The sequence below is a fragment of the Abramis brama genome, assembly GCF_963993115.1.
Source record: "Abramis brama genome assembly, chromosome: 11".
NCBI lineage: Eukaryota > Metazoa > Chordata > Actinopteri > Cypriniformes > Leuciscidae > Abramis > Abramis brama.
The window spans coordinates 22,426,977-22,442,624 of NC_139973.1; the positions used below are offsets into that span (position 1 = coordinate 22,426,977).

A 15,648-nucleotide genomic window follows, 5' to 3' on the forward strand; every position below is an offset into this window, starting at 1 on the left:
CCGTTTGAACATCCTGTTGACTATTAGTAGTGATGCATCTATGTGTCAACTAACTCTCATTAAAGTATTAGTAGACTGTCTGCTTAACCCTCTGGAGTCTGGGGTGTTTTTGGGGTCCTTGAGATGTTCTGACATGCCCTGACATTTGTGCTTTTTTCAGTTGCTTATAAACATATTAATGGCAAAGGTGTAAATTCACTCTATATAGCACAAACAGGACTTCCATAATATGTGAGCCACATGTATGTACATGTTTTCATTTTTGAGAGAATAATGTTTATGCAAGGTTATCGAAAAAACTAAAAATGAAAGTTTCTGAAATAAGGCCACAAAACACATACTAAATATGTGGCAATAAGACTTTTGACTAATGGATGTCATCGCCTAGAGTTTTTTCTTCAAAATGATGTGAAAATCATCCTGCCTAATCATTCACATAAAACTATACATTGATTTTAGTTTTGTGAAACACTTTTAGTTTGGAAAGCCAATATGCGGATGGGGCGTAAACGCTCCAACAGCATCATGCATATTTAGTAGTTCACACCTGGTGAGACAATGTCCCTGCATACTTAATGAGCCATTCATTCAGGTGTGTCACCTATAGCTAACTTAAATATACAAGCTTCATAAAAATGATCATTCTAGAAGAAAATTTCAGATGGCATTTAGAGGCTTTTGCATCTGAACTCTTCATATATACACACACATATATATATATATGCATGCACATACATACTTTATAATCTTTTCAAAACTAGTCAACGTCTTTCAAAACTAAAGTATACATTTTATCATACGTATTTCAAAGTAAAGCATTCATTAGTTAGTTGATGACTTTATTTTTGACAAAACACATACAGTATATATTCCTCATCTCAGTATAGCAATAGAGTTTGCTAAAAGCTGTTCATTCAATACAGCAGTATTTGAAAATCGATCATATTTCGTAAATTACATTTATATTTGCATTTATGTCAAAACCTAGACACTTTTAAACATCAAAAGGACATTTATTAATATGTATTCGTGTCAAAATGACAAATAAACAGATTTTCCTATTCAATTTTGCATGGAAACGCTTCCAAGACGCTTGCGTGTCGCGTGAAAAATAGGCGTCGGTTCTATTTCTAGAATGCACGCGTTTTCCACGCGGCTCGTGACGCGCCGCGTCGTGTGCGTCTCACACAGGCAGTGTACAAACTCTAAACTGTTAACATGGGAGCCGAAATAAAAACGGACACGCCACGCAGCTGAGACGCTTACGCCACGCATCCAGTGTTTCACCGGCCTTATCCAGCGGATGTGGGCGTTTCACAGGTTTGTATGGATCGCCTCACATTTGCGTTTGAATAGCACGGTCTCCGTAGGCGGAGTCACATTAAAACTTAATTAGCTGAGATGAGAACGACTGACATCTCTCTCTTTACATACATATTATATAAACTGTGAATATTTGTTTTTTATAAAAATTACTTCATTTAAAAGAAGAGAATTCAAGCTTCATGCCTGTGTGTCTGTATGCCTGTTTGACTGAGTATTCGCTGAGTTACAGTTCATTTTCGGACGCGTTTCAGAATTGACTTCACTGACGGAGAGTAGACAGAACTCGCATCATGTTTATTTTTCTTTATTTGGCGAAAAGCACAACACTTTGTTTTTATTATGAGCATACACAAAAAAATACACACTAAACAGGATCGATTGATGTATAACAAGCATATAAGATAAAAATTAATATTTTTTTTTAATTTATTTTTTGCACTCATACGGAAAAAAACGAGCCTATCGCGCCGGCGCGATAGCCGACCCCAGGGGGTTAATATCTGCCAACACGTTATTGTGATGATCCTCCAACAGACACTCTACTGACTAGAAGTAACTTTGCAACTACATGTCAACTTATTCTAACTCTAACCCTACCAGTCTACTAATACCCGACTAACACTCTAATGAGAGTTAGTAGACATGTAGATGCAACATTACTTACAGTCAACAGAATGTGTTAAAGGGACCATCAAAATAAAGTGAAACCATTTAGTCTTGTCAGATTTGTAAGTTGATATTGGGAGTCTTAACTTCTTCAACAGACAGAGCAACAATTATTTGGCAATGGTCTGAATGTTTAAAACCTTTTCATAAGATTGTCAGTCTGTGCACATACACTAAAGAAAAAGAGAATAGAGCTAATATAAATCACAGAAAAGTTATAAGCAATCCTAATATATACATAAATATAATATATATATAAACCAACAAAACTGAAACTAATACAATGACTAATATTCTGCTTTCATACCAGAGCACCCATGGGCATCTCTACAGTCCCACTCCCGCATCATGCAGGAAGACTGGAAATACCAACAGATTTTTTCAAACACTGGCCAAGTGTAAGGTAGATAGGGAAAATAAACTCAGATGACAGGAGAAGAGTGGTATCTGCACAGTGTTTGTGAGTGTGAAAGCAAACCTCGTGTGGTGGGCAGCATGTCGGACAGCCCCTGCCATGCTGTGACCATCTCTGGATTCCTCTGGTCAGCAAAGTTCTTCCAAATTCGCAATGCTCCGTCATCTGCGAAAAAGTGGCATGGTGAAAGTCAGCACAGAAACTGACAAAGATGAGAACCATTCAAAGTCTGTGTCAACATGACTGATAGGTGAACAGACCAGTAGCAGTGAGGAGGAGAGAGCAGTCATGCCCATTAAGATACTCCATGGATGTGATACGTGTGTACCGTGGGTTCCCATTGTAGAAATAATCCAACCTCTCTCCTTTCTCCCAGTCCCAAAAACTGCACACAAACAGAGAATACAATTTAAATACAATTCACTATGCTTCTCTATGCACAGCTAACGTGAGTTTAGCAAGAAAATTAGCAGCATGGACATGTCAAACACGAACAAGCCAAATACATGTCTCTAATGAACAGATAACATTACGTGTTACAAATTATACATAATATATAATGTATCTCATTACAAAATGTAACTAATCCAGATTATTAAAAACAGTTGCAAAGAATCCTGAAAAAAGAAACTTACACAACTGATTTCAAGATTGATAATAATAATTAATGTTTTTTGAGCACCACATAAGAATGCATAGCAAACATAGCATAAGAATGATTTCTGAAGGATCATGTGACACTGAAGACTGGAGTAATGACGCTGAAAATTCAGCTTTGGATCACAGAAATTTCAAATATAAAATAGTTATTTTAAATTGTCATACTATTTAACAATATTACTGTTTTTTGTTGTATTTTCAATCAAATAAATGCAGCCTTGTGAGCACAAGAGACTATTTATTAAAAACATAAAATATCGTACCTATCCCAAACTTTTGAACGGCAGTGTATGCATATCTATCTATCTATCTATCTATCTATCTATCTATCTATCTATCTATGCATGCATGCATGCATGTATTCAGTTCAGTTCAATTCAGTTTCAGTTTATTGTCCCCTAAGGGAAACTTGTCTTGCAGCGAGGTAAACATACAGGTAGCACAACAGGTAAACACCACATACACATACGAATAAACAACACAAACTACTAATTAAAAACTCTGTTACACTACTACTCATCTAGGTCAAAGAATTGTGCAAATTTAACAACCGAATTGCACTAGGTATAAAATAGTTCTTTGTCCTATTAGACTTAAAACAAGGGACTCTGATGTACACTCACCTAAAGGATTATTAGGAACACCTGTTCAATTTCTCATTAATGCAATTAATTATCTAATCAACCAATCACATGGCAGTTGCTTCAATGCATTTAGGGGTGTGGTCCTGGTCAAGACAATCTCCTGAACTCCAAACTGAATGTCAGAATGGGAAAGAAAGGTGATTTAAGCAATTTTGAGCGTGGCATGGTTGTTGGTGCCAGACGGCCGGTCTGAGTATTTCACAATCTGCTCAGTTACTGGGATTTTCACGCACAACCATTTCTAGGGTTTACAAAGAATGGTGTGAAAAGGGAAAAACATCCAGTATGCGGCAGTCCTGTGGGAGAAAATGCCTTGTTGATGCTAGAGGTCAGAGGAGAATGGGCCGACTGATTCAAGCTGATAGAAGAGCAACTTTGACTGAAATAACAACTCGTTACAACCGAGGTATGCAGCAAAGCATTTGTGAAGCCACAACATGCACAACCTTGAGGCGGATGGGCTACAACAGCAGAAGACCCCACCGGGTACCACTCATCTCCACTACAAATAGGAAAAAGAGGCTACAATTTGCACGAGCTCACCAAAATTGGACAGTTGAAGACTGGAAAAATGTTGCCTGGTCTGATGAGTCTCGATTTTTGTTGAGACATTCAGATGGTAGAGTCAGAATTTGGCGTAAACAGAATGAGAACATGGATCCATCATGCCTTGTTACCACTGTGCAGGCTGGTGGTGGTGGTGTAATGGTGTGGGGGATGTTTTCTTGGCACACTTCAGGCCCCTTAGTGCCAATTGGGCATCGTTTAAATGCCACGGCCTACCTGAGCATTGTTTCTGACCATGTCCATCCCTTTATGACCACCATGTACCCATCCTCTGATGGCTACTTCCAGCAGGATAATGCACCATGTCACAAAGCTCGAATCATTTCAAATTGGTTTCTTGAACATGACAATGAGTTCACTGTACTAAAATGGCCCCCACAGTCACCAGATCTCAACCCAATAGAGCATCTTTGGGATGTGGTGGAACGGGAGCTTCGTGCCCTGGATGTGCATCCCACAAATCTCCATCAACTGCAAGATGCTATCCTATCAATATGGGCCAACATTTCTAAAGAATGCTTTCAGCACCTTGTTGAATCAATGCCACGTAGAATTAAGGCAGTTCTGAAGGCGAAAGGGGGTCAAACACAGTATTAGTATGGTGTTCCTAATAATCCTTTAGGTGAGTGTATATATACATGTATGTATGTATGTATGTATGTATGTATGTATGCATGCATATATATATATATATCGTTTTTTGCTAAAACATTTTGAAGCATGTAACAGAACATTTCTGACTGATGACAAATAAATGACTGAATTAGTTTCAATAGAATTGGATAGAATTTAATAGAACATGGCTAAAGTAGTTCCAGGCAAGTCTTGACCGGATTATAGTTCCATATCATTCGCCAAATGATTTCAGTTATTTCAAAGGTCCTTACAGACCATAACAGCAAAAGAACCAAAATCCACAATGATACTGACCAAGCAGTTTTTTATGTACGGACAGCATATAGGCCTACTCTCTTTCTCTCGCTCTCTCTCACCCACTAAAACGCACACACATACAGTATGGACACACTTACACAAAATCGTGTTGTCAGAGATGCTCTGACAATTTTAGCAGTAAATTGTTAAAGATAAATAGTTAAACAACTTAAAAGCAACTTAAAAGCCCCCTCCTTGAACTGCCACCTTAACGTGGTGGAGGGGTTTGAGTACCCGAATGACCCTAGGAGCTATGTTGTCCGGGGCTATATGCCCCTGGTAGGGTCTCCCAAGGCAAACAGGTCCTAGGCGACGGGTCAGACTAAGAGCGGTTCAGATCCCCCCTTATGAAGAAATTTATTCCAAGGACCGTGACGTCGCCCGGTATGGCGCAGCCGGGGCCCCACCCTGGAGCCAGGCCTGGGGTTGGGGCTCGTATGCGAGCGCCTGGTGGCCGGGCCTCCCCCCACGGGGTCCGGCCGGGCTCAGCCCGAAGGAGCGACGTGGGGCCGCCTTCCCGTGGGCTCACCACCTACAGGAGGGACCGTAAGGGGCCGGTGCTTAGAGAATCGGGCGGCAGTCGAAGGCGGGGGCCTCGACAGCCCGATCCCTGGACACGGAAACTAGCTCTAGGGACGTGGAATGTCACCTCGCTGGCGGGGAAGGAGCCTGAGATTGTGCGTGAGGTTGAGAGGTTCCGACTAGCGATAGTCGGGATCACCTCTACGCACAGCTTGGGCTCTGGAACCACACTCCTCGAGAGAGGATGGACTCTTCACCACTCTGGAGTTGCCCATGGTGAGAGGCGGCGAGCTGGTGTGGGTTTGCTTATAGCCCCCCAGCTCAGCTGCCATGTGTTGGAGTTTACCCCGGTGAACGAGAGGGTCGCTTCCCTGCGCCTTCGGGTCGGGGATAGGTCTCTCACTGTCGTTTGTGCCTACGGGCCAAACGGCAGTGCAGAGTACCCGGCCTTCTTGGAGTCTCTGGGAGGGGTGCTGGAAAGTGCTCCGACTGGGGACTCCGTCGTTTTACTGGGGGACTTCAACGCCCACGTGGGCAGCGACAGTGACACCTGGAGTGGCGTGATTGGGAGGAACGGCCTCCCTGATCTGAACCCGAGTGGTGTTCAGTTATTGGACTTCTGTGCTAGTTACAGCTTGTCCATAACGAACACCATGTTCAAGCATAAGGGTGTCCATCAGTACACGTGGCACCAGGACACCCTAGGCCGTAGGTCGATGATCGACTTAGTAGTCGTTTCATCTGACCTCCGGCCTTATGTCTTGGACACTCGGGTGAAGAGAGGGGCGGAGCTGTCAACTGATCACCACCTGGTGGTGAGTTGGATCCGATGGCGGGGGAGGAAAATGGACAGACTCGGCAGACCCAAGCGTACTGTGAGGGTCTGCTGGGAACGTTTGGCCGAGTCTCCTGTCAGAGAGATCTTCAACTCCCACCTCCGGCGGAGCTTCGACCGGATCCCGAGGGAGGCTGGAGATATTGAGTCCGAGTGGACCATGTTCTCCACCTCCATTGTCGAAGCGGCCGCTCGGAGCTGTGGCCGTAAGGTCTCCGGTGCCTGTCGAGGCGGCAATCCCCGAACCCGGTGGTGGACACCGGAAGTAAGGGATGCCGTCAAGCTGAAGGAGGAGTCCTATCGGGCCTGGTTGGCTTGTGGGACTCCTGAGGCAGCTGACGGGTACCGGCAGGCCAAGCGGACTGCAGCCCGGGTGGTTGTGGAGGCAAAAACTCGGGCCTGGGAGGAGTTCGGTGAGGCCATGGAGAAGGACTATCGGCTGGCCTCGAAGAGATTCTGGCAAACCGTCCGGCGCCTCAGGAGGGGGAAGCAGTGCCCTACCAACGCTGTTTACAGTAGAAGTGGGGAGCTGTTGACCTCAACTGGGGATGTCATTGGATGGTGGAAGGAATACTTCGAGGATCTCCTCAATCCCGCTGTCACGTCTTCCATTGAGGAAGCAGAGGCTGAGGGCTCAGAGGTGGACTCGTCCATCACCCAAGCTGAAGTCACCGAGGTAGTCAAGAAACTCCTCGGTGGCAAGGCACCGGGGGTGGATGAGATCCGCCCTGAGTACCTCAAGTCTCTGGATGTTGTGGGGCTGTCTTGGCTGACACGCCTCTGCAGCATCGCGTGGCAGTCGGGGACAGTGCCTCTGGGATGGCAGACCGGGGTGGTGGTCCCTCTTTTTAAGAAGGGGGACCGGAGGGTGTGTTCCAACTACAGGGGGATCACACTTCTCAGCCTCCCTGGGAAAGTCTATGCCAGGGTACTGGAGAGGAGAATCCGGCCGATAGTATAACCTCGGATTCAGGAGGAACAGTGTGGTTTTCGTCCAGGCCGTGGAACACTGGACCAGCTCTATACCCTCTACGGGGTGCTAGAGGGTTCATGGGAGTTTGCCCAACCAGTCCACATGTGCTTTGTGGATTTGGAGAAGGCATTCGACTGTGTCCCTCGTGGCAGCCTGTGGAGGGTGCTCCGGGAGTATGGGGTCCGGGGCCCTTTGCTAAGGGCTGTCCGGTCCCTGTACGACCGAAGCAGGAGCTTGGTTCGTATTGCCAGCAGTAAGTCAGACTTGTTCCCGGTGCATGTTGGACTCCGGCAGGGCTGCCCTTTGTCGCCGGTTCTGTTCATAATTTTTATGGACAGAATTTCTAGGCGCAGCCAGGGGCCGGAGGGTGTCAGGTTTGGTGACAACACGATTTCGTCTCTGCTCTTTGCGGATGATGTTGTCGTGTTGGCCTCATCAAGCCAGGACCTTCAGCATGCACTGGGACGGTTTGCAGCCGAGTGTGAAGCGGCTGGGATGAGAATCAGCACCTCCAAATCCGAGGCCATGGTCCTCAGTCGGAAAAGGGTGGCTTGCCCACTTCAGGTTGGTGGAGAGTTCCTGCCTCAAGTGGAGGAGTTTAAGTATCTTGGGGTTTTGTTCACGAGTGAGGGAAGGATGGAACGGGAGATTGACAGACGGATCGGTGCAGCTTCTGCAGTAATGCGGTCGATGTACCGGTCTGTCGTGGTAAAGAAAGAGCTGAGCCGCAAGGCGAAGCTCTCGATTTACCGGTCAATCTACGTTCCTACTCTCACCTATGGTCATGAGCTTTGGGTCATGACCGAAAGGACAAGATCCCGGATACAGGCGGCCGAAATGAGCTTTCTCCGCAGGGTGGCTGGGCGATCCCTTAGAGATAGGGTGAGAAGCTCGGTCACTCGGGAGGAGCTCAGAGTAGAGCCGCTGCTCCTCCACATCGAGAGGGGTCAGCTGAGGTGGCTCGGGCATCTGTTCCGGATGCCTCCTGGACGCCTTCCCGGGAAGGTGTTCCGGGCGCGTCCCACTGGGAGGAGACCCCGGGGAAGACCTAGGACACGCTGGAGAGACTATGTCTCCCGGCTGGCCTGGGAACGCCTCGGTGTCCCCCCAGAAGAGCTGGAGGAAGTGTCTAGGGAGAGGGAAGTCTGGGGATCTCTGCTTAGACTGCTGCCCCCGCGACCCGGCCCCGGATAAGCGGAAGAAGATGGATGGATGGAACTTAAAAGCTACATGCCATTTCTTACTAGCGAGGAAATAACGCCATAAATGGTCCTTGGAGCAGATAAACTTTACTTTCACTATTAAAATTTCACTATTATAGTAGAGACGCTGGTGCCGAACACTGTTGAGAGATGCACAGACTCAGGTAATTCACACACGCTTGAAAACTCTCTCTTTCTCTCTAATAACTGCATTAGTCTACTATCAATGGATCAAGCCTCCGTTACTAGCTCTAAAATGACGTTTTGGAATTAGCAATGGAGGCTTGGTACCAGATGTGTAAGAAGTTAGTCCTACACACGAGCGCTTTAAGGACAAAAATACATCATCTGAACAATGTTTTGAGGTGTGGTAACTGTAGTATAAGCGGAATAATTGACTGCAGGCTGTTGCAGGCTCTGCAAGCTTATTTTTAATAATAATCCGTGTCATGGCTGCATTATCACCTCAGGTGAGGATTATTTTTTCCAATAATTAAAGCCCCTTCGTCATCAATTATTCCTTACTTGCACTACAGTAGTAAAATGACAGTGCTGTCTTGATTTCTTTTTCTTCACTTGCAAGAGTTAAACCCTCAAGCTTTGAATTTGGTGGAAACCTACAGTTCTCTTACGAGAGATTCTCTCGTACTGCGTAGAATACGCTAGGGGAAAATCCTTTTCCACGAGAATACTGAAGCCAAAAAATTATCCTTAATTTTGCATTAATGTAAAACGCATTGCTGCAGCATACAGGCATAGGCGAGACAGCTTGCGCGCCTATTGGCTGATCTGCTGGCAACTGCTTGAGCCTATCGAGCGAGACCTAGAGTGATGTCATACCCAATGAGGGCGCTTTGCGCCCTCTGCGTCACGTCCCACCGAAACGGCCGTGGCTTAGGTCTATAAATGTCGCTCGCGGGCTCATATCTCTGATTTTTAATCCTTCAGCGAAGCAACTCACATCGCTGGATCCGAGAAGAAGCCGCGCTGTTGAAGAAGCATCTCAGCGGGACGAGTCGAGAAGCTGCTGGCCGCGCCGCCTTCATCGCCTTCCTGCTGCGCTATCGAGCGCCTATATCCTTTTCTCTGCACTGTGTGTGTGCTCGCCGGCGCGACACACACTGACTGAAAGAGCTCGCGTCTTTTTTAAGATGCCTTCCTGCGGCTCGTGCAGAGCCACACTCAGCGACGGGGACCGCCACGTGGTTTGCGTTTCCTGCCTGGGTGAAGAACACGCAGCTCTCGCGCTCGCTGACGGCGGCTGCCCTCACTGCGAGCTGTTGCCCATAGCGACTCTGAGGACTCGCTTGGCATTCTTTAACGAGACTGCGCCCACACCTGCTGTAGTGCCGCACCGCAAAAAGCGCCGCGCTCAACGAATCCCGGAACCTTCTCCCAGCCGCTAAAGCTCGCCTGCTGCTTCACCGGCTTCATCTGTCTCGCTTCCTGACGGACAACGGCCGCGGTCTGCCGCCGCTTCTGTCGACGACGCGGATGAGGTTGACGCGATACTGCGAGAAGGGGATTCCTGCTCTCTCCTAGCATCAGGCAGTGAGGGCTGGGCGAGCTCTGAGGATCTCGCGCCCCCTGCCTGGGCTTCGACGGGAAAGAGAGCGAGCATTGAGGCGGAGCTCATTCGCGTTCTCACTCAGGCCACGGCGAGCCTCGGCCTCGATTGAGTGAGCAGCCCGCTCACAATCGACTGGACGGCTACTTCCTGCCCGGGGAGCGCACTTCGCCTGCATCCAAGCCAGCGCCCTTTCTTCCTGAGCTTCACGAAGAAGTCGCTAAATCTTGGAACTCCCCTTTTTCGGCCAGGACTCGTTCTTCTGTTTCTCTGGCGTTCTCCGCTGTCGACGACGCCAAGAACAGAGGATACCACTCCCTGCCGCCGGTCGAAGAGGCTATTGCAGTGCACTTATGCCCGCCCTCCGCTGGACGGCGTGCTAAGATGGCACTGCCCTCAAAAGCCTGCCGCACGACGTCATCCCTGCTCCGCCGCGCTTTCTCCGCCGCCGGGCAGGCCGCGTCAGCGTTGCACACCATGGCCACGCTCCAGATATACAAGGCCGATCTCCTCCGCAAGCTGGACGAGAAAGGACCTGACGCAATCTGCGTGCCAGACCTGAGGAGCGCTACAGACCTCGCTCTCCGCGCTACCAAGTCTGCGGCACAGGCCATAGGACGGAGCATGGCCTCGCTCACCGTGTCTGAGAGACATCTCTGGCTAACGCTCTCGGACATGTCTGAGTCGGAGCGCACCGCGTTCCTCGACGCGCCGCTTTCCCCTGCCGGCCTCTTCGGAACCTCGGTCAAAGATTTCACCGACAGGTTCGCTGAGGTACAGAAAGCGACCCAGGCCATGAAGCACTTCCTCCCGAAGCGCTCCAGCTCTGCAGCAGGCCGTGCGAAACCGTCTGCCCAGAGCTCACAGCCTAAGCCTCCGCCCGCCGCCTCCTCTTCTCAACGCCGCCAGACCCAGGGCTCGAGACCGCGCTCTCGCTCTTCCAGCCGCCGCCCCGCCCCGCGTGGCCTGCGGCCGAAGATTGCGTTGAAACCTGAGGCCCCGAAGTCGTCCTAGCACGCCTAGGAAAGCGACGGTGTCCAAGTCCCGCTGCGGCCGGACTTCCACCAAAGCTCGCCGCTCGTCCAGTTCCAAGAAATGTGACTGGTCCAGCGTATTTAGCAGCCAACAAGCCGGTTCCATTGCCCGCTTGCCTGCACACAAAAGCCGTTTTTATGGCTACCCAGATAAATCTCTTAAAGAGTGTATTTTCTGGTGTCCCGGCCACGGCCGATGGTGTTTCATGTGTAGAAAAAATGCCCACTACTCAGTGCCCATTCCTACACACAAGCACAGCCCCTCATACGGGGCTCGCGCACATAAAATCGACCCAGATCGATTGCGCATTAAACGTAGCAAACGTGCCCACGACCCAGTGCCCACATACGCTACTTCCTGCATGTCCCACGGTTTCTGTAAAAACGAAACCAGTATGCAGACGCTCTGCTCAAGCGAGCGATGCTATGAAAGTGGTAAACGTGCCCGCTACCCTGCGCCCACGTCCACAGACATGACAGTTCCAATGGAACTCGCCCAGCCCTCCCCCTCTCGGTTAACCACCACAGAGGAGTCGAGCGCGGGCATACTGCCCGCTGTTATCAGCGCGCCCCCTGCCTCAGATGTCATGAGCGCGACGCTTATGTCACAGTTCACCGAAGCCGCTGTATCGCGAGCCGATCAAAGCGCGCTTCGCACCCAGCCCCTAGCTACCCGTGCAGACGCGTGGGCAAAGCTTCCCGGGGTTTCGAAATGGGTGCTGAACATCATAAAAGAAGGCTATTCGTTACAGTTTCGCCGGTGCCCTCGCCGCCACACGGCGCGCGTTGAGACCACGCAGTCGGCTCCTTTCGCTGCGGCGCTGTAGTCCCTCTCAAGAAATTTCAAAGGATGCTAGGTCTGATGGCCTCAGCATCATCAGTTCTCCAGTTGGGCCTGCTGCGCATGCGCCCACTGCAGTTCTGGCTCAGAGAGAGAGTGCCTCACAGAGCGTGGGCCTCCGGTCGGCTTCGCCTCAAGGTCAATCAAGCGTGCGTTTCAGCTTTGAACCCTTGGCAAAAGACTGGTACCACTCAGGTGTAAGCCTGGGGACTTCCTCGAGACTGATGGTGGTGTCCACGGACGCATCCGCATCAGGATGGGGAGCGCTGCTCGAGGGCAGACCACTCTTTGGCCAATGGTCAAAACGGGAGAAGCTCCTTCATATAAATTGCCTCGAGATGTTAGCAGTGAGCAAAGCACTCACACGCTTTCGTCCCCTGATAAAGGGGTACCACGTCCTAGTACGTTCAGACAACGTGTCGGTGGTATCCTACATAAATCGCCAGGGCGGCCTCAGGTCCCTGTCCCTGTACAAGCTAACCAGACGCCTCCTGATATGGGCTCGCAGCAACCTGCTCTCGCTGAAAGCAGCGCACGTGCCAGGGCTCCTGAATATAGGACCAGACAGACTGTCCAGGAACCACGTTCCGACAGGAGAATGGTCTTTACACCCACAGACAGTACAGCTGCTGTGGAAGAAATTCGGCAGAGCGGAAGTAGACCTGTTCGCGTCTCAGGAAAACGCTCACTGTCCAGAATTTTTCTCGAAAAGCAAGGACGCGCTGACCCACATGTGGTCTCGCCGTCCTCTCTACGCTTTTCCCCCTGTCTCCCTCCTGACCCAGGTGGTGGAACGGATCAGGGAAGAAGGATGTTCAGTGCTGCTTGTAGCGCCGCTCTGGACGAGCCAACCTTGGTTCCCAGTTGTGATGCAGTTAGCAAGCACCGCCCCATGGCCAGTGCCTCTGAGGAAGGATCTCCTTTCCCAAGCCAACGGCTCGATCTGGCATCCTCACCCGGAGCTGTGGTCCCTTCACGTGTGGACCATCAACGGGTACCCGCTGACCTCCCACAGGGAGTGTTAAACACGATCATGCAGGCCAGAGCTCCGTCTACGCGACGTCTCTACGCCTCCAAATGGTCGGTGTTTTCTGGCTGGTGCACAGCTCGTGGCTTGTCACCCCTAAATTGCGGAGTGACGGAGGTTCTCTCCTTCCTACAGGAGCTGCTGGATAAGGGCAGGTCCCCTTCCACGCTCAAAGTCTATGTGGCGGCCATAGCAGTGTTCTCTACGACAACGCTTGGCCAGTCTATAGGAAGGAACGATTTAGTCATCCGCTTCCTTAGAGGAGCTAAGAGACTGAATCCTCCCAGACCTCCCACAGTCCCTATATGGGACCTTTCTACGGTACTGGAAGCCATGAAAGGTCATCCTTTTGAGCCCTTGCAGAAGATTGATCTTAAACACCTGTCGTTCAAGACGGCGTTTCTTCTGGCTCTCGCTTCTGTGAAGCGCATAGGGGACTTACACGCGCTCTCAGTGAGCGCGACGTGCATGGAATTTGGGCCTAATGACTCTAGGGTTATACTCAAACCTAAGCACGGTTATGTTCCGAAATCCCTCAATACACCGTTTAGGGCGCAGGTCATTTCCCTGTCTGCCCTACCGGTCACTGAAGGAAATGAGGACGAAAGCTTCCTCTGCCCAGTCAGGGCATTAAGAGCTTATGTGTCTCGCTCGTCTGCCTTCAGACAGACGGAGTAGCTCTTTGTTTCATTCAGCGGGCGTTCTAAGGGACTAGCCGCTTCGAAACAGAGCCTATCCAGATGGATAGTGGACGCGATAGCGCTAGCTTACACAACCAAGGGCATGCAATGCCCATTGGGTGTCAGGGCGCACTCCACGAGAAGCATGGCTTCATCGTGGGCCTGGTCAAGTGGGATTGCCTTGCAAGATATCTGTATGGCGGCAGGCTGGGCCTCTCCGTCTACATTTATAAGGTTTTACAACCTAGAGGTTCCCGCACTACAAGCCAGGCTACTGTCGGTCTAGTACGGCCAAATCTCTTAAACTGACACTGTCAGTCCTGAGTTATACGGCTATTGTGAATAGCAGTGCTGCTCTAAGCAGCCATATAAGGAAGATAGTGGCTAAACCCCTCTTCTTCCAGGATTCCCTGTGAGTCCCCTAGGTGATTGTGCACTATATGAACTCCGGGCTGTCGCCCCTTGAGTCTATGGTGTCAGATCCCGGCACACACGGCGTTTTACATTAGGTTCCCCTAGCGTATTCTACGCAGTACGAGAGAATCTCTCGTAAGAGAACGTACTCGGTTACTAACGTAACCTCGGTTCTCTCTAGAGAGAGGAACGAGTACTGCGTATCCTGCAATGCGTGCACGGGCTTTGGTTGCTTCACTGTGAAAAATCAGAGATATGAGCCCGCGAGCGACATTTATAGACCTAAGCCACGCCCGTTTCGGCGGGACGTGACGCAGGGTATGACGTCATTGGGTATGACGTCACTCTAGGTCTCGCTCGATAGGCTCAAGCAGTTGCCAGCAGATCAGCCAATAGGCGCGCGAGCCGTCTCGCCTATGCCTGTATGCTGCAGCAATGCGTTTTACATTAATGCAAAATTAAGGATAATTTTTTGGCTTCAGTATTCTCGTGGAAAAGGATTTTCCCCTAGCGTATTCTACGCAGTACTCGTTCCTCTCTCTAGAGAGAACCGAGGTTACGTTAGTAACCGAGTACGTTTAAGTTTCTGTGACTACAGATTTATAAACATTATCTCATCTACAAACAGTATCTCATACATAGTGAATGATGTAGTAGAAATAATGTGAATGTGAAAAAGCATAACTGGTGCATGTTATGTTCCCAAATGCAGAGATTTCACTGTGAACCAGCCTCCCTGAGATAGGGAAAACGCAGGGTTATGAGCTGCTTGCGCAAACACAGTGCAGCACTTTGCTTTGAAACATGCAACACAATAGACAATATACTTATTTAATTAAAACACAGACTTTCATGATTTGATAAGCACATTTACCCATATTGCAAGCTCGGTTTTTGTTCGATTTACAGGTGCTTTGCCAAATCAATGGCACAAAACACAACTTTAGAGATCTGTTATTAGAAGAGTAAATATATTTTCGATTCATTATGAAACTGTGGCAGGACAGATTAGGGAGTGGCGAGTAATTCATGGACAACACTGCTCATGCTCTCTAAGATTATTATTCACATTGCCACGAATGATGTCTGACTTCGCCAGTGGGAGATCACTAAACTTAACATTAAAGAGGTCTGTGAACTCACAAGTACGATGTCAGGCACTGTAATTTGCTCTGGCCCCCTTCCTGTTCGCCGGAGTGGTGAGATACTTAGTAGACTGTCCTCACTCAATGGCTGGTTGTCTAAGTGGTGTCCGCAAAATAATATAAAATTCATAGACAATTGGAAAAGTTTTTGGGGCAGATCTGGCCTGTTGAAAAGAGATGGTACTCATCCCTCCAGG

At 49.1% G+C, this 15,648-nt stretch overlaps 1 protein-coding gene across 5 annotated transcripts in view; it reads right to left on the reverse strand.

Moving 5' to 3' along the window:
• rptor (regulatory associated protein of MTOR, complex 1) overlaps window positions 1-15,648 on the reverse strand; it is a 339,338-nt gene that overhangs the window by 32,565 nt on the left and 291,125 nt on the right. For all 5 annotated transcript variants that reach the window (XM_084128075.1, XM_084128073.1, XM_084128074.1 and 2 more), the window contains 2 exons: window positions 2,668-2,792; window positions 2,471-2,572 (listed from right to left, as the gene is read on the reverse strand). In XM_084128075.1, coding sequence (XP_083984201.1) covers window positions 2,471-2,572; window positions 2,668-2,792 — 227 coding nt within the window. The remainder of the gene's footprint in view (window positions 1-2,470; window positions 2,573-2,667; window positions 2,793-15,648) is intronic.